The 18,571-nt window shown below is 46.8% G+C and overlaps 1 protein-coding gene across 3 annotated transcripts in view; it reads right to left on the bottom strand.

Annotated features, from left to right (window-relative positions):
* Positions 1-7,712: 7,712 nt before the first annotated feature.
* Positions 7,713-18,571, bottom strand: part of ctdspla (CTD (carboxy-terminal domain, RNA polymerase II, polypeptide A) small phosphatase-like a) — an 85,267-nt gene continuing 74,408 nt past the window's right edge. For 2 of the 3 annotated variants that reach the window (XM_042346228.1, XM_042346226.1), the window contains exons 3-8: positions 17,346-17,378; positions 15,162-15,263; positions 12,561-12,617; positions 11,050-11,142; positions 8,522-8,707; positions 7,713-7,934 (exon numbers count right to left, since the gene is read on the bottom strand). In XM_042346228.1, the coding sequence (XP_042202162.1) occupies positions 7,809-7,934; positions 8,522-8,707; positions 11,050-11,142; positions 12,561-12,617; positions 15,162-15,263; positions 17,346-17,378 (597 nt within the window). In that variant the 3' untranslated portion in view covers positions 7,713-7,808. The remainder of the gene's footprint in view (positions 7,935-8,521; positions 8,708-11,049; positions 11,143-12,560; positions 12,618-15,161; positions 15,264-17,345; positions 17,379-18,571) is intronic. The other variant, XM_042346230.1, reaches the window with a different exon arrangement.

Here is an 18,571-nt window from a genome sequence, read left to right as displayed (position 1 = left end):
TTGACCCCCCCCCCCCCACTCCCACAGCCCAACCTGCCCGTGAGACTTAACATGATGGATCTATCGGCTCCCATTGCACGGGCAACAAACACGGTTCGAGAGAGAGTGTGTGCGCACTCAATAGCAGGCAACACAAAACCATACCCTCGGCTGCCTGGCTCTTAAGCGTGGTGATGTGTTCCCCGGTGATCAAGCCAAATGGACGTCGATGTCTCTTCCTCACCTTCTCTCCCTCCCCGCCCCTCCCATCCGTTGGCTTGAGATACCCAAGGTAGCGGCCCAAGCCCTCCGTAATGAACCGGAGGTTTTAACGGCAATCGCGGTGGGAGAGAATAGCACTGAAACGTTCAATGGTTTAGTGGGTGACACGTCTCTAACAGGGGAGGGCATTAAGGTTGCTGTAGAGCCCACCATCCTCACCCAGACCCTAAAACCCGTCCAACTAGGATTCCGGGTTCAATTCCAAATCACCGTACACGCCCGACTGAATTCCCGCTGCAGGACTAACACCACAGTCGCCGCGTTTGAGGAACGCTATCTTATATATTCACTCCACGGCAAAGAGTTAAGGGGGGGTTGGGGGGCGGGGAGGGAGAAGATGAGGGAGTTCACACTCGCGCGCACACAAGGGCTGGATTCAGATCACAATAAAATAGCGCAAGGAGAATTGGTCAGAGAGAGAGAGAGCGAGAGAGCGACAGATGGCTTCACCCCAAGTTAGTGGTAGTGAACGTAGAAGATGCTGAGGGTCCAGAAAGGAGGGAGAGGCGGGTGTCGGAAGTCGGGCTTTTCCAATGAAAGGTCACAACCAATGCACGGAGAAGCCTTTCCCCCTCCGTTAGCGGCTTCAATTCTCTCCGTTTTCTGCTCCAAACCGGAAGCCAACCCAGAACTCGGGACGGTCTGAGTTGGCCGAAGAAAAATGGCAAAGGCTCGTGGAATTTTTCTTCGGAGAAACGGCAGCCGGGAAACAGCGAAAGCGCGTGCGGAGAACACGTTAAGGGTTTCAAACATCATCGTTGATAAGACCTTGTTGTCGGCTACAAAATGGGGACTTTTTCGGGCTTGTTTCGAAGAAAACTCCTGGAATCGTGATCGAGGCGAGGGAGGGGAAGCCTAACGACTGCTGGATGTTGCTAACAGGGCGACTGAACAAAAGGTGTTTCCATGGAGCTGAACGCTACATGTCTTTGCAAGGATCAGCGAGTTCCTAACCATAGATAATTTTCGAGGAGAGAGGGATACACTCCAATCTCAACGTGGATTAACAAACCGATTCCTCGTCAAAGCCACTTGATTTGTTCTGATCAATTCACGGCAGCGAACCTCACTGACCTGTTGTCAAGCGTTAATCTGATGAAACGTCCAACTCTGACGTGCGTTTCTTGACTAATTTGCAATTAATGAGTATCGATCGATTGAGGAATCTGCGTGGGTTCCTACGTCACCTTCACAGGGTCACCGCAACCTTTACGATTGGCTCCCGAACAGGGAACCCCGTTGTGTCGAAGTCGGAGGAATCGGTTAACGCCGTTTAGAAATGGAAGTATTTGTGTAATTGACCAGTTGCGTTTAGTGAGTCGGGGTTTTGCCGGTTGGTGTGTGAACCGGTTGCACTGTTTTCTCATCCTCCCACTCCTCATTAACTCTTTGATCGTAAAGAAAAGGAACAACCTCGAACACAGGCGCGGTTGGAGTGCGTCGAGAACTGGAACAAAAGTAGTGAAAGCTAACCAAGTTAAAGCTGCATGGATTTAAGTCCTTGCGGATTTCGATCGACGTGCCTCCGAGCTCTGGAAGCGGGGAATTAAACGGGAAGCCAGTTCTCAACAGAACGAGCGGGTATTGAGCTCGGAGAAAAAAAGGAGTTGGAAGAGAAACTCGTCAGTTCTCAAGAAGAGTTCAGGGGTTTTCTGGAAAAAGAACGAATTTCGAGAGAAATTCGGGAGAGTACAGAGAGAACGAGAGTTAGAAGAAACTCGAATGGAGCTCAAGTCGACTAAAAATGACTAAAGGGATGTTGATGACAGAGCAGCAAGAAAACAATCAGGATAATCGGACTTTTCTAATGTGCCCTACAAGATTGAGGCAGAAAAGGCTAAAGTACGGATACCTTACGACGCAATTCAACTACGGGCCACGCACAGTCCATTGCCGAAATGTGATGGAAAGCAGGATGCTTACGGGCATTTTAATGAGGTTTCGTGGTTGGCCACTCACTCACTCACGATACCTGCGATGAGAGAGATACGGCCATTCAATTTCACCGAGAGCTCAGGGAGGCTACGGAACAAGAGCAGGAGGAAAGCGAAAAAAAAAGAAGAGATTAAAGTTTGTCAGGCAGCAGATAGTCAGGGAAGAGAGCAATTATGGCCCAAAAAAATGCTGGACTACTTAATGACGAGGGCAAAGGTAGATGGATGAAGCTCAAATCCGATATATAAAAAAAACACTAGTGTGTTAGCGATGTGGGAAGTCTGGACATATTAGTCCCGACTGGGATAGACTGCGGTAAATGCAGAGACACCAGACACTTACCAAAGACCTGTAAAAGTGACCATAAGGAAGTTAATAAAGAAGCAAACGGGGAATATTGGGGCCGGTGTTTGCAACCGGCATGTCTATAAACATTAGTGTCAATTATCCAAATATTATTGGTAGATATTATGATTTATTTTATATATCATTTGCTTTGTTCCAGTATTTAATCAAAACGATGTGTATACAGATCAAGTACAGATGCATTCATTGGGAATTTTAGAATGATATGTTGAAAGAAAAGGTGTGTGTGTACATCATAATAAAAAAGGGAACTCCCACTGAAGTCATACTTTAAATTGTTGTGGTAGTACGATTTATGTACGTAAAACCTTGCTAGCATTTAATTAAATTGAAATCATAATATTATTAATGATGATTTGCTGTTGCTGTCATTGTTGGATCTAGAAATCCGATGTGAAACATGAACATTTCTACGATTCTTAAACCGAACGCTAAAATGAATCGAAAAGATGAATGTAGTGGCTGAGGTGAAAGGGAGTGGTGAAGATCCTGATGGTGATGAGGGGCTGATGCTGTTAGTTTGTCCCACTGGAGGACAACTCTGGATTGCTCGGATTGACTAAAGAGACATCCCAAAGACTCGTGGACTTGTTTTACTTCTGGAAAGTGACATGAAAGCCACTATACCGACCCGATCATTGCGGTGAACTTTACGAACCCATTGTAAGCTTTAGTTTGATTTGACGAAACTTAGCGACTTTGATACGCGTTGCTTTACTAATCTTTTATTACGGTTTCACGATCTAAAAGGAAATTTGTGCCAGTTCATGCTTCACCTCAGGGTCACCAGTTTAATTAACCTTACAAAACACCGAGACGCTGAGCTGCCTCTGCCCGGCTTCAACCGCAATTATTCCCCAAAAGCCACCTATTCCCTCCCTTGTTAAGAGATAATCTCTCTCTCTCTCTGTCTATTGCCAAGCTCCACTCCCAACCAGGGACGTGTGATCAACTCACACTGTTCCACGTTGGCGGGTTAGTTACACCCGGAATAAATTAATGGAGAAAACGCCTCTGATCAACAGCATCGACGCAAGGTCATCGACTGGAAATGTCCACTCATTTTCCTCTCTCCATAGATGCTGCCTCACCTGCTGCCTGATCCCAGCGACTTCTGGATTTAGAGCATCGATTTGCTCTTGCACTGACAAGGCTACTGATCAGTACGATCTGTAAACCACTTCCAGCCCCCAGCACCCACCCCCAGACCCCCCACCACCCCACACCCCCTCTGTTAGCTGTTTGCTGTGTGTTGGGGGAAGGCCTGACTGTGGGATGTTGCCGGTTTCTCTGAGGAACAGCTCAGTGAGTGCTGTGTTGGGAAGACAGCAGGATGGAGTATTCTTGGAAGGATGAGATCAAATGGACCGAAGGGTCCTCCAACCTCTCGTGCAGTGATCGGAAGACTCGGGAACTAGAGGGCAATTATAGAAGCTCCATTAACGTTTCCCTAGAAACCACCCCCCACCTCCTCAGCTGTGTTAGCTTCCTGCCCTTTCCTAGGGGTGAAGTGACTGGGCATTAACTCTGCAAATGGCTCTGATCAACATCATCCGACAGACAGGCGAGGAGATAATTGTTTGCCCAGAGAGTTGTTAAGGTCTGAAACGCACGGCTTGAAAGGCCGGTGGAAACAGATTCAATAACAACTTTCAAAAGGGATTTGGATAGGGACTTGCAGAGGAAAAAATTACAAGGATGTGGGGAAAGAGAGCAGGGGAGCGGGACTATCAGGTAACTCTTCCAAAGAGGCACGATGGGCCGAATGGCCTCCCTTCTGTGCTGTAATATTCTATGATTCTAACTGCTCCATTCTCCCTGACCAGCTTACGCCACAGGTTTTAATTCCGATGATAAAATGTGTTAACTCCCTACATCACGGGATTATTTAAGTCCGGGGAAAATAATTTCAATTCTTTCCTATTGGCCTTCAATCTCGGGCAGTTTGGAGGATTATGCTCATGTAAACTGTTGGCTAACAAAGAAACAAGGACCCGCTCAAGATGATCAGCAGTTTAGGCAGCTGTCTCGAACAAAGTAAGAAGGCAGTCACGGCTGTGAAGAAAGACTGCAATGGATTGGCTTCTGCTAAACAGATCCGTGGGAACAGAAGATGGTTGGAAACAACGAAATGTTGACATGGCTACAAGCACGTACATGCACCGGCCCGAAAAAGAGGCCGAAATAAAGCCAGAGTCCTGATATGGATAACGAAAGCTTTGGCTATCGCCTCAGGCTCAAAACAATTTGTTCACCCAGTGTCAGTGTCAGACACTCTCAGGTCAGGTCCAGCCACTGTCTGGGGAAACGCAATGGTCCCTCTGTGCTGTTGGAATAAATACTCCTCAGCGCGAATGCTCGTGTGGCACATTCAGTGCAGCTTTCGTACCTTTGGATCCCACCCAGTCACCAACCCGGTCGAGGGTCTCTACGTGTCGTATTGGGCCCGAGAGAGAGAGAGAGAGAGTGCGCGAGGCAATCATTGGTATCGTCCCCATCCAGGTTCGATGTTGACCTTCTCTCCAAAAGGACTGTTCTCTCGACATTCTTAACAATATCTTCTCCGCACAGCCCTGCCCTTTGCCTCACGTTTGCCAAGCCAAACTCCACCCCCCATACCACCTCCGCCCACTGCAATTCACTGCTATGACAACAAACTCAACCACAGAAAGTAGGCGCTGCCTTCAGGAATTTCCTGTTCCTTAGTGAAACATTCCTACAGCAAAAAAACCCCCAAACAAACAGGGTGCGTTGATACCAGTAGCCCGGGAGGCTGTCTCTGGCGAGCTCGCTAACATTGACTACAAACACGAGCGCAGTTCGTCCATCCAATTCCATCTCCGAGGCCTATTTGGTGCCGACAGAGGAAATCTGCTTGGAGACGCGGAGATCGGGCAATGGTCTAGAAGCGGTTCACGGCTATCGTGCACCAAGAGGGGAGGCACTTTCGTCAACCGACTTTGTGGTCAGGAAGATTGGCTGTTGATACACACACTGCACACACACACACAGCCACACACACACACACACAGGCACTGAAGCCCTCCCTCCCTGGTGGCCAGCAATCCATCCGCAAAAGGTCCCCCAGGGGCAGGTTTTTGGAAAGGGTGGTTTGGGGAGAGCGTAACAACAACTGCCGATCTTTCTTTCGACCGGCAAAGCCTTCACTGGACTTTACTGTGAGGGGTACAAGACGGTAACTTGTGGGCCACGGTGTGGGCTAATTTGTACACATTGTCCCACACAAACAGCCGTGGAGTGAATTTACCCAGCGTTAGCCGAGGTAATGAAAGGACGTGAAATGAAAGGACGTCAGCTGACTGAAACAGGATTGACTAAAGAGGCGATGACGTGACAGATGACCGACGTTTGGCCATTTGCGGTGTGAGATCGAGGCCGACTGGTCCAAACTAATAGCACTCGGCCCCCAGAACAGCCCAGAGAAGTCACTCGCGATGTAAGATGTGCGCGAGACAAAAGTTTTTTCTTGTTGAGTTGATGTTAAATTTCCAGATGGATGGCACTATAATAAAAATATGATCTGACCATTTCTCTCTCTCTCGTCTCGTCTCCCCCATCCCACCCCCCCCCCCCCCACACCATTTCCGTCGCAGTAGAAGTGGGTAAAATTCAACACCGGTTTTGATGTGTGTAGAAAAATCGCAGTTGAACCAATATTTAACACGCCTTCAGTCCTCTCGTCCCACATCCTATACCCACCCCCGAATGGCCTCCTCCTTTCTGTGCTGTAAAACCTGCATTTCAATACGGAAACACTGTACCAAAACCCAAGCAAACCTCACCTCCTCCTTCCTCTGCCCCCCAGATCACTCGCATGCGCTGCATTAACGGTCAGAACGCCACGACTCAAAGAGGGAGAGAGGCAAGAAAGTGACTTACGTTAACTCAGATGGCCGGGGGAAGAGAGAGAGCGACTGAAGGAACCTCGCCGAGGTTAACCTCGGAATCGCTGCGCGCTGATAAACTCCCGTTGCTTTAACCCGACCGACAAACACTCTTGTTTAAGATTAATAGGGAAAAGAGCTATAAAAAGCACCAGAGGAGAACGCCAGAGAGGGAAACAAATATGCTATACATCTGATGGCACTTGGATTAACCTCAATTTCTTAATCTGTTCCTTATCAAGTCATTCAGTCATGGCTTGTTGTAACATAAGCAATTCTAAATCGTCCCCAGATTCAAAATAAAACTACAAAAAGAATGTACTGGGTGCCCATTCGGTATTCCCAAAGCCAATTGATGTAAAAAAAAAAGACACATTAAATGACACTGGAGGCTCGAAGCCAGAATAACCTTTCTGACCCATTTAGCATAAATAACAGTGCTCATAAAGATGAATTATTTTGTTTTCTTTTTTCAAAACATACAGTCATTGAAAGATAAAGATCTCTGGAATATGCTGTATATAAAAAAAAGCTGCTTTGTTGTTTCAACCCTCCCATCTCCCCCCCCCACCCCACTCCCCCCCACACATCCCTCCCCCCACCCCCCCGCCCGCCCTCCCTCCTAAAATTATTGTTTGTTACAAAAGGCACTTCATTCTGTAAAAGAGATCACAGAATCAGGTCAAACACTGAGAGATCAACAAGCTGGTCTGCACAGCAATGACTGAAACAAGGAAGAAAATAAAAACATTTTTTTTAAGATATCACAGAACTGCCCAAATACTTGTTTTTGGTAGCTAGAGAGAAGGAAAGACAACTATTAAAACCACAGTCCTTATCAGATATTGTGTGTGTGCGTGTGCGAGTTTGAGTGTGTTTACGTGCCTGTGTTTGTGTGTGTATATAGGTATGTACACACACATACACACACACACACACGTGTATGTTTCGTAAGAATTCTTGTTAGAAAAAGATGTTGCGATGCCAGGCTGGATAAGCTTGAGAAAGGCCCATCCCGGTGTCCGTCGTGAGGATGGCGGGAATGGGAAGTAATGGGAAAAATCCTCGCCTCCTCCTCCTCCTCCTCCTCCCCCTCCTCCTCCTCGCAGTTGCTGAATTGCTTCGCATTCAAAAATGCTTTCGACTCCTTTCCTTAAGCTGCAGTTCAGTTCTGACCGAACAGGTGCACTAGGCAGGAAAAAAAACCGAAGGAGGCTTTTTTTTTGTGTAAAAAAAAAAAATTCTCTGCGGGGGGTTTGGCGGTGTGGTGTTGTTGGTGGGGAGGGGGATATCAGCCGTAAGAAATACTTCTGCCATGGCGATACACCTGGAGCACAAGCGCTACCTGTTGCGGAGATGTTGCAGCATACTGTAAACATCGTCTTCTTTACTCAGTCCTTCAAAGAACGGGATCAGATCCTGCAACTCGGTGTCTGACATGTCGTCGAACCAGGATTGCACAGGCACCTGCGTTTCAAAGAGGGAGAGCGCGATGCGTAAGCCATCTGTGCACATGGATCTCGACGTCATCTTAGAAGCAGAGCGTTTAAAATAATACTACTACTACTAATAATCCTGGCATTTGACCCGGCGCCTTATCACATCTTCGAGACGTCTCAAAGCGCTTCGCAGGATACACTGCAAAGTGAATTGATCATATATTTTGTGAGCGAAACGAGGCAGACAATTGCGCACAGCAGCGTCCCCGCAAACACGTGGATTGAGCGATCAATTTATTACTATATTTTTTTTCGAGGGATTATATTTCAGGCGTTTGGAGTAAAGAGACTTGCCCATGGTTTTACCCTGCCGAGAATCGAACCCAGGTCTCTCGCTCGAGGGTCGAGCCCTCTAACCACTGAGCTACAGGACGCCTTATCGCGTCACTGAGATGTCTCAAATGGGAAGGTGGCCCAAAGGTAAGTGTTAACGTAGGATTTTAAAGCAGATGAGGGATAGAGTGAGGGAGGAGGTGGAGGGATAGCGAGAGAGATGGGGGAGTTAAAGAAAACATCAAGCACAATAATTTGTGGCCATTTGAGGCAAATACTCACTGCATTTTCAGGGTGGAAGATGTAGGACGCGGGGGAATTGTCTACAATGATAACTGTGCTCAAGTCCCTTCCTAAGCGACTGAGATCCTTGACGTAGTTCCCTCTGTGGAAAACGCACGATTCTCTGAAGAGCCTCGCTCTGAACACGCCCCAGCGATCCAGCAGGTCAGCCACAGGGTCAGCGTACTTTTAAGAGGGGAGGCCGGGGGGGGGGAGGAAGAAAGACAAAAGGTAAAGATTAACGCATTTCAAAGTACAGGGCAACCCCCTAGTTGAGCCCAGGATTTCTGTGGTAGACTAAGGTGGTCCAAGTGGCGGCCCGCGGGCCACATCCGGCCCGCAAGCCATTTTCAACTTCACTGTCCGACGAGCAAACCAGGGCGACACTACACGTAGGCCCCGAGCCTTCGACAACGTGATTCCAAGTCCCCACCCGGGGCTCGAACCCACACCCTTCTGACTCAAGAGGCGAGAGAGCTACCGCTTGATTAAACTGCTCCCACTTTCTCTTGATTCAATATTTCCCGTTTGTTGCCAGTGGCGGCTAACCTTTTTTGGTTGGCCAATGAAATGAACGTTTCTTGATCGAATGTTTCTCGACTTACGGCAAGAATGGGGACAGCAAAGCTTGAGGGATTTGCGAACGGGGAGCAGAACCCAGAGCTGAAGCGATGCTTAAATCATATCCAGGCGTTTGTCAGACTCAACAACAACTTTCGTTTGTGTGGCGCTTGACAACCAAGAAGGCACAATTTTCCACTCACCAAATTTCATTTTAAATAATAATCTTTGCATTTGATTATTAATAAGTCAGCCCCTTATCGCATGTTCGAGACGTCTCAAAGCGCTTCACAGAATATACTGTAAAATGAATTGACCGTATATTTGTGGGCGAAACGTGGCAGCCGATTGCGCACAGCAGCGTCCCCACAAACAGTCGTGGACTGAAATGACCAAATTATTATTATTTTCGTCTTTTTGGATTGTTACCCCTAGAAAAGCTGAAGCAATGTCACCTCTCTTGCTTCCTTCGAGGCCCGACTCAAGACCCTCCTCTTCGACCGAGCTTTCGGTCACCCTCCTTTCCTCCTGGCCACCACCCCTCCTGATCCCAAACCCCTGCTCTTGTCCAAATCCCCGACTGTCCCGCGCCTTGGGACGTCCTCCTGACGTGAGAGGTGGGTGCGGTGTAAATGCAATTTGTTGTTGTTGTCTCAGTGCTGCGCTGCTGCCATCTGAGTGCGAGCACGAGGCTCGAACACACAACTTTCTGTTAAATTTATAGCCAAAAACTAAAGCCGAGGCAACATCGACATACCACGCTCTGCTGCCAAAGTGCCTGGAACAGGGGCAGTCACCCTGCAGATCAAAGGTAAAGCATCTGGAAATAATGTGTGCAGCTATTTCCACCAGTCGGGGAGGCAGTAAGTAATGAGAGGGCACGAATGGAGGAGAAAAATAATTAAAGGGCAGGTACGAACCAACATTTCATCCGCAGAGGGTGGTAGGAATTCTCTGCCATAAATTACCGTACAGGCGGGGTCTGTAAATGCTTTCAAAAGGGAATCAGATGGTTGCCGACAGAGGAGGAATGTTAAATAATATGGTGTGGCGGTTAGCAGGAGAATGCAATTAGACTGGTCGACCGATGCGCACAAGTTGTGATGGGCCGGATGGCCTGTTTCGAGTGCTCTGGGGCGCAGCCCTGTGTCAGGGGGCGCTACATAAATCAAGTTGTTGTTTCCGTGCTGGTGTCGTTGTCCAATTCTGCAAGAGATGGGGGGATTGGCAGGAGAGAGAGGAGCTGTGCGAGCCGAAGTTACGTTAAACCTTCATAATTAAGTCACTGATTAGGCCTCAGCTGGAGTACTGTGTCCAATTCTGGGCACCACACTTTCGGAAGGATGGCAGGGCCTTGGAGAGGGTGCGGAGGAGATTTACCGGAATGATAAATGGGATGATAATAATCCTTGCGTTTGATTATAGTACCTTATCACGTTGTTGAGATGTCTCAAAGCGCTTCGCAGAACATACTGTGAAGTGAGTTGAATATTTAGAATATTTTGTGGGCGAAATGCGGCAGCCAATTGCGCACAGCGGCGTCCAACAATAGCTGTGGATTGAGTGACTAAATTATTATTATATTTTATTTATTGATGAAGGGTTTACTACCCCCAAAATTTTTATTTATTTTTATTGAAGGGATTATTACCCCCAGAAAAGCAATCTGCCAATCGATAACAACTGGGTTCCTACTTACTGCTAATGTCCTACTTATGTCCTAAGGTTTCGCCCTGCCCGGGAATCGAACCCGGGACCTCTAGCTTGCGAGGCAAGTGCTCCACCCACGGAGCTACGGGACTTCACAGGAGTGAATTAGCCTTGTGCTTGTTATAGTGTATACATATACTGTAAAGTGAATTGACTGTGTATTTTGTGGGCGAAACGCAGCAGAACCCACGGCGAACAGCACTTTGCAAGCGTGACATGGAAAAGGGTCTTGCTTCTTTCAAAGGCGTCTGTCTTACCTTGGCTAGACTCGCGGTGAAGAGAACGCATTCAAAGAGCTTCCCCATCTTCTGCAGGAACTCGTCCACATGCGGCCTTTTCAATACGTAGACCTGTGGAAGCACACGACACCCGGGTGAGGGACTGAGCGAACAACATCCCCAAACAAATTACATTTGTACAGCGCCTTTCCCCTCAGGAGGATGTCCCAAGGCGCCGGACAGGGTCTCATTCAAAACCCCCTTTCCAAAGCCGCTATCCGTTCCAATAAATATCTCAGGAGTTTTCCACGTGTAGATGGGATGGTTTGGCTTGGTTTGGATACTCTGAAGCCTGGTGTGCTTTGGGAAGAAACCAGAATAGCGGGCTTGAAGGGTTGAATAATAATCCTTGTGCTTGATGCACTGCCTTATCACCTGTTCGAGACGCCACAAAAGAGCTTCACAGGATACGCTGCAAAGCGAATTGCCTGTTTGTTTTGTGGGTGATCTCCTGCTGCTCCACCGATCAATAATTTCTCCCCTCGTGTGTCTCTCTCTCTCTCTCGACAAGTTTTTCTTCGGTCTCGGGCAGGTGAGTTGGTTTTGTGTGTGTGGTGACTACCCCCTAGTGCAAGTAATCGAGAATAGGCCAACCAGGAGATACACAGCCTATCCTGGATTACTTGAACCAGGTCTCAGCCAGTTGGACATCCTGTGTCATTCCCGGTGCCGGTATCCCCAGACAAGGCAGCCTGCCTGGCGTGTTGCAGTCAGTCCCAAACATTTCGCATCTACTTAGCTTATTTACGTCTTCGAAGCTTTCGGAATTAATTCCGCCGGTCTCCATTCATTTTCCCACCAGCCCCACGGTTCCTCCAACCTTCACTATTCTCTTTGACTGCGTAGGTTGAGTCGGGAAACTTGGCCTGGGAATCGAACCCGGGTCCTCGCAGGTCGGGAGGACCTTTAAAGCACTTGCGTCTTTGTTAAGCGAAGGTGGTAGCCAGTTTGCGCCCACCAATGCCTCAGAATCAGCCTTGAAATGAGTGACCAATCTTATCTGGCGGATTGTTGGCCAAAGCTGACACGAGAGAGAGAGAAATTTCCTTCTCTTCTCTTCTCAAACGGTGCCAGGAGTCTTTAACATCCATCTGGAGGGTTAGACGGGACCTCAGTTTAACGTCTCATCTCAAGGATGGGTTATTACATTTTATAGGGTTCTCTCCTCTCTGTGTTACTGTCCTCCTCCCAAATTATTTTGACAATGTGTCCACACGTGATTTCCACATCGCCCAGCTATCTTCCGCGAGCAGCTTGAAGCACTTAAAAGAACCTATCAGTTTTATACCTAATCATCGAGACAAAAGCATTCACAGTAATTGCTTAAATAATATTTGCGTTTGATATAGCGCCTTATCGGTTCCTCAAGATATCTCAAAGCGCTTCACAGGATATAACACAAAGTAAAGTGACCCAACAGCGAGTCCGTGGCGCTCACTGGCGCCTTCTATGGAATCCTTAGCGCACAGTGGTATTGTGAACTGACTTACCTGATGAATAGTCCCGTCGATCTCAACAGGAACAATGAAATCAGCATTGCTAATGGGCTGTAAAGCAATGAGAAGCAACCATAAAAAAATCGGTGTTATGCAGACAAGATTCCCGCCAGCCAAATGATACAGGTACAGGCTGGACGATGGCGCCAATGCTGGAATAGAGCTGACAAGACTGAATTATCATTACATTTGCCAGGTACCCAGACACGGCTGATCATTTTGCCCCATCTGGTGAACAACAACAAAATTACACTGGTATAAGCGCCCTTCACGTCGGGAGGACGTCCCAAGGTGTTGGATGTGCAAGGCGCTGTGTAAACAACTCAGTACAAATAGTGGGGGAATCAAAAAGCTTGTGTTGGAAAGTTACCACTAGATGGTGCCCCTTGCGTTATGAATAGAAAGCTGCCTTTCTGCTCTGCAAGGCTGGACAACATCCCACAGCTCCAGGTTTTTCAGATCACAAAATAATGTCAGCTCTGTGTTATATAAGTAGCCTTTGTAGCAGATGAAACACAAGATGAAAATTGCAGCTCAACATTCACAGCGGAGCTCAGTAGCCTGTGCCAACAAATCGCTTGGGGAGCCAAATGTGTCATCTCTGCAAGGCTGGGGGTCAGAGGGGGAGGTTAGGGGAGCAGAGGGGGTGGTGAGGAGGGACGAGGGGGTGGTGGGGGGGGTGAGAAGATATCATGCGACTAGCTTAAGGGTGCGAAGGGGAAATTCGGGACCAAGCAACATAAAGGCAAATAATAATAATAATCTTTGCATTTGATACAACCCCTTATCACGTCTTCGAGACGTCTCAAAGCGCTTCACGGGATATACTGTAAAGTGAATTGACTGTGTCTTTTGTGGGCGACACGCGGCAGCCAATTGCAAACCGCAATGTCTCACAAACAGTCGCTGACTGAGTGACCAATTTTTAGGTTTCTTTTCTTAAGGGATTTTTTATCCCCGGAAAAGTGATCCGCCAATTGACTAACAACAAGGTTCCTACTCACTGTTGGGCAAATAGGGGTGTGTGGAGTAAGGAAACTTGCCCAACGTTTCACCCCCGGCCCGTGAATCCAACCCCGGTCTTCTGGCTTGCGAGGCAAGAGCTCTAACCATTCAGCTACAGGGCTTCACAAGATGATAGTTTTAGGGCTAAGAGCGGAGAAATTTAACACCTCAGACATGCATCTGGAGAACAGTCTGGGGTGTTGTCTGAGCTGGAAGGGCTGCACTGTTAGTGCAAGTCTGAAGGAGACTGTGGGGCTAATGTGAAACATTAATATTAATTATTAATCCTTGCATTTGATATAGCGCTTATCACGTTGTTGAGACGTCTCACAGGATATATTGTGAAGTGATTGACTGTGTATTTTTGTGGGCAAAACGCAGCAGCCAATTTCGCACAGCAGCGTCCCACAAACACCTCTGGAGTGAGTGACCAACTTAAATGTTTAATGGGGGGGGGAGGAGTGTTGGCCAGTAAACTCGAAGCGATTGAAACGCTGAAGATGGTCATGATGTATCTGTATCTGTAGATTGTGTGGTATCGACCAAGGTTAGATTTGGAATATCAGCATTTTATGATACACTCAAGGTCTGGGATTTGCTAACCCCATTTCTTTTAACGCATCTTTCCAAGAATTTCGATATTTGAGGCGAGCGGCAATGGGTGGCCGAAAGGAGACCCCATAAATTCTGCGTCGGGTTTTGTTAAGGAGAATAAGGTTGGACGGTCGTTAACTGGAAAGGCATCCTCCAATTTGAGTTCATTACCAGAGTCAAAGGGAGAGGTTAAGAGGTTTTCTAAAAAAAGGCACCCAGAGGATTCTTACAATCAAATAATCTTACAGCACAGGAGGCCCTTCGGCTCATCATGCCTGTGCCAGCTCTTTGGAAGAGCTACCCAACTAGTCTCACTCCCCCTACTCTTTCCCAAAAGCCCTGCAAATTTTTCTTTCTTAAGTACCTTTCCCATTCCCTTTTTAAAGCTGCTATGAATCTGCTTTCACCATCCTTTCAGGCTGTGTGTTCCAGACCATAACAAACTCTCCGGATAAAAAAAGAATTCTTCTCGTCTCCCCTCTCGGTCTTTTGCCAATTATCTTAAATCCGTGTCCTCTGGTTACCGACCCAGCAGCCGGAGTCCATCTAGTTCACCTTCCACCATCTTGTCAGTCGCTTGATATGTCGTGTCCCAAACTATATCCTGTATCCTCCAGATATTATTTTCTAGCAGAAATCGGTTTCATTTGTTCTTGAAACAAACAACATTTTCTGCTTTCACTGTCTGCCTCCCTGGGGAGCCTGTTCCATAAATTTACTACTCGCTCAATGAAGCAGTGTTTCCCCGTATTTATTCTGAATTTACCCCCCTTCGATCCCAGGCCGTGTCCTCTGATACAAGATAAAACAGCTTGTCATGGTCTACATTATCTATTCCCTTCAGAATCTTAAAGACTGTAATCATATCGTCCCTCAACCTTCTCTTCTCCAGTGTGAACATGTCCAGTTTATCTAATCGCTTCTCGTAGACCAGACCCTCTACCAACAGAAAAACGGGGAAGAAACGCGAATAAAATTGAATAAAATTTTCAGTACCTTAAATGAACTATGGACTAAGGTTTCATCTAAGTCGATGACTACACATTTCTTTCCAGCGTCGTTCGCTTTTCTCTCGGGTAAGAGGAATTTGGTCGGAGGCTGCAGGAAATAAACAAAGAAGAAACAAAACGAAAAAAAGAAAATTTAAAAATACGGGACACATTAAATTATGGCACAAGATGGTGTACGTTACAAAATGATCAGCATCATCCAGGCCATCAACACCAAATGTGGAAAGGATATTCAAAGCATTCCCTCCAAATGGGGCATCCCATCGCCAGGCCATTCAGAACTTAAGAACATAAAAATTTGCTGGCGAAAGAAAACAGAGGTCCATCCAGTTTGCCTTCCACCATCCTGGCAGCTAAGTGACATGTCGTGTCCCAAACTATATATCGTCTCCCCCAGATATTATTTTCTAGCAGAAATTGACCCGATTTGTATCCAAAGCCATTTTCTCGAGAATACAGAAGGTTGAGGGGAGATCTGGTGGAGAGTTTTATTATGAGGGGACTTTGATAATAAACAAAGATAAATTAATTCCACTGGTCGGTGAGTCAGTGATGAGAGGGCAAAGATTTAAGGTAATTCAAAAGAGGAAGGGGTGATGTTGGGAGATTTGTTCTACCCACAGAATCTGGAACCATGTTTAAGGCACAATCTATATTTATATTCCCTTTTAGGAGGGGACCCGTTTAATAATAATCTTTTCACATTGGTAGGATGTCTCAAAGTGCTTCACAGGATATAATGGAAAGTGCAAAGACTGTTGTGTTTTGTAGGTGAATGTAGGGGAAGGCAGGGCCATGGGACTAAACATCTCATTGATAGAGCTGTACTTTCCTACGATTCTATGGAATAAATCCATGATAAAAATCCAATAACACCAACAACATGACTGCTCAACAGTCACCCGAACTCCACTTTCATTCCTACAAAAGAATGAAAGGAAACGGGTCTGGGTTCGGGCGGTGAATGGAACGAATGACCTTGGCTGGGTCCAAAACACACGACATGCCAATCAGCACAAATGCAGAAGCAAAGGGGAAAAAAAAACTATATGATCAGAAACAGGTTAGACAAGTCGAGCGCCCCTTAACACCAAATTAATACTTCACAGCCACAGGATGCAGGAAGCAAATGACCTTACCTCACTTCGACCCAAATCGATGATTTACTTGTGATCCTACCAGTTGGTCCTATTGGAACCAAATTCTATTTTTTTTCTCTTTTGGGAGAGGGCGTTTTCAAAGAAAAGCTACAATCATGCCATCAGCAAATCGGTGCTTCATGCCGTTATTCGAGCCACTTATTACATCAGCCACCGATACAGGAAAAGAATGGACGGTTGAGGGGTGATATGATTGAGGTGTTTAAAATAATCAAGGGATTTTTGATAGGGCAGCTACAGAGAGACTATTTCCTCTGGTGGGGAATCCAGAACAAGGGGCGTCATCTGAAAATCAGAGCCAGACCATTTAGGAGTGAAATCAGGGGCCGTTTTTCACCCAAAGGCCAGTGGAAATCTGGAACTCTCTCCCCCAAAAGGGCTGTGGATCCATTCACATTGTCAAGACTGAGGTGGATTAGATGTTTGTTAGGTCAGGGGATCAAGGGATACGGGGCAAAGGCGGGTAATTGGACTTGAGGTACAGATCAGCCGTGATCTTATAGAATGGCAGAACAGGCTCGAAGGGCTGAATGGCCTCCTCCCGTTTCTATGTTTTTCTATGAGCGAACAGCTAGGGTGATGGGAGCTTGAGATTTTTGAGGTCATTTCAATATAAAATCGATTCATTCACTTCCCCCACCACCTCCCCTCCCACGCTCCGTTCCATAATCAGATCAACTGTCCACGTGAACCCAATCAACGGGGTGCCTGATAAATTGTTAACATGCAACTAGAGAAAGGAACCCTCACCAAAACCACTCGGAATTAAAACTATACAATTTTTTTTAAAAAGAGCAAAGAATGGGAAATTAATCGCAAGGAGTAATAACATCGGGTGGAATAAAATACGGCGATTTTCACAGCGTCTCTCGGATTAGTTACTTTGCTTTTTTTTTTGCTCACAAGCCCCAGGGCTCCCGAAGGTCGAAAGCTATTTGCAAGCCGGAAAATGGTAGCGTATCGCAACATGCAAAAAGGGTTTTAAGAAAAGAAAATGAAATCATACATACACTGGGACTGGGAATGACCTGCACCTGGTCAGACTGCAGGAGGTAACAAAGCGGGCAAAAAAAGAAAACACAAGAGACAAAATCCTAAATCAATAAGCAACGTAAAAAACACACAAAAAACACAAAGCCGATGTCAAGGGAGGTACGGGAACACAATCACGGTTAAAATCTTAAAAGTAAAACGAACAGCGGTCGCTCAAGAGAATACTAATGATCCCTGAGTTTGATGTAGCGCCTTATCACGTCTCCGAGACGTCTCTGAGCGCTTCGCAGGATATCTTGCGAAGTGAAACGACTGTATGTTTTGTGGGCAAACAAATGGGAGAGTTTCAATGTTACAAACAGTATTCTCCACCGTCTCTAAGCAAGCTGCTCTATAGCGTTGCTGAGGCCCTAAATCTCTCTCTCTGGGAGGAAGCAGTCTTAGAAACAGTCGCTGCTGGCCAGATTCTGTGGTCCTTTCGCTCAGTTGGTCTGTCCGCGGACATCTGTTCCACCCACTGTCTCCTACACCATCTGTTGCTTCGTAATCACAAAGCACAGGATAGGGACAACACAACAGGACAATACTGTATCGCTCTTCCTGTATATATACCTATGTAGTAAGCTGGGTAGGTTTGCCCTTGCTAGGCTCAAACCCCATAATCGGCATAGCAATGAAAACTGTCCTGTAACGCAGCGGCTAAAGCATTTGCTTCACAAAACGAGCGGACACGGATTTGATTCCTAGGCGGGCAGAAACCCGATGCGAGTTTCCTTACTCCACAGACACACACGCCTCTGTTTACTTAGCAGTAAGTAGGAACCCGGCTGTTAGTCGATTCGATTGCTGGATCGCTTTTCTGGGGGGAATAATCCGTCAAAAAAAATAATAATTTGCTCACTCAATCCCAGTGTGGTACACTGCTGCGCGCATCTTGAATTCCCCCCGCGCCCCCCCCCCAACCAAATTCTGAACAATCTTACATTTTAAGTCGTTTCGCCCACAAAATATACAGTCAATTCACTTTACGGTATACTCTGTGAAACATTTCAGACGTCTCAGTGACGTGATAAGGCACTGTATCGAATACAAACTGGCCAAGAGCATTTATAGTCTCTCTCTCTCCCCCTCCTTCTCATCCATCCTCAAACTGTATGACGCAGCTGTGTGCAATTGGCGGCCGAGTTTCAGCCCCAAAATACGCAGTCATGACACTTTACAGTATATCCTGTGAAGCGCTTTG

Source organism: Callorhinchus milii, unplaced genomic scaffold, assembly GCF_018977255.1.
Source record: "Callorhinchus milii isolate IMCB2004 unplaced genomic scaffold, IMCB_Cmil_1.0 Scaffold2, whole genome shotgun sequence".
NCBI classification, from domain to species: domain Eukaryota; kingdom Metazoa; phylum Chordata; class Chondrichthyes; order Chimaeriformes; family Callorhinchidae; genus Callorhinchus; species Callorhinchus milii.
Note: the sequence above shows the minus strand (reverse complement) of the source record. Positions and strands in the feature narration are given on the sequence as shown.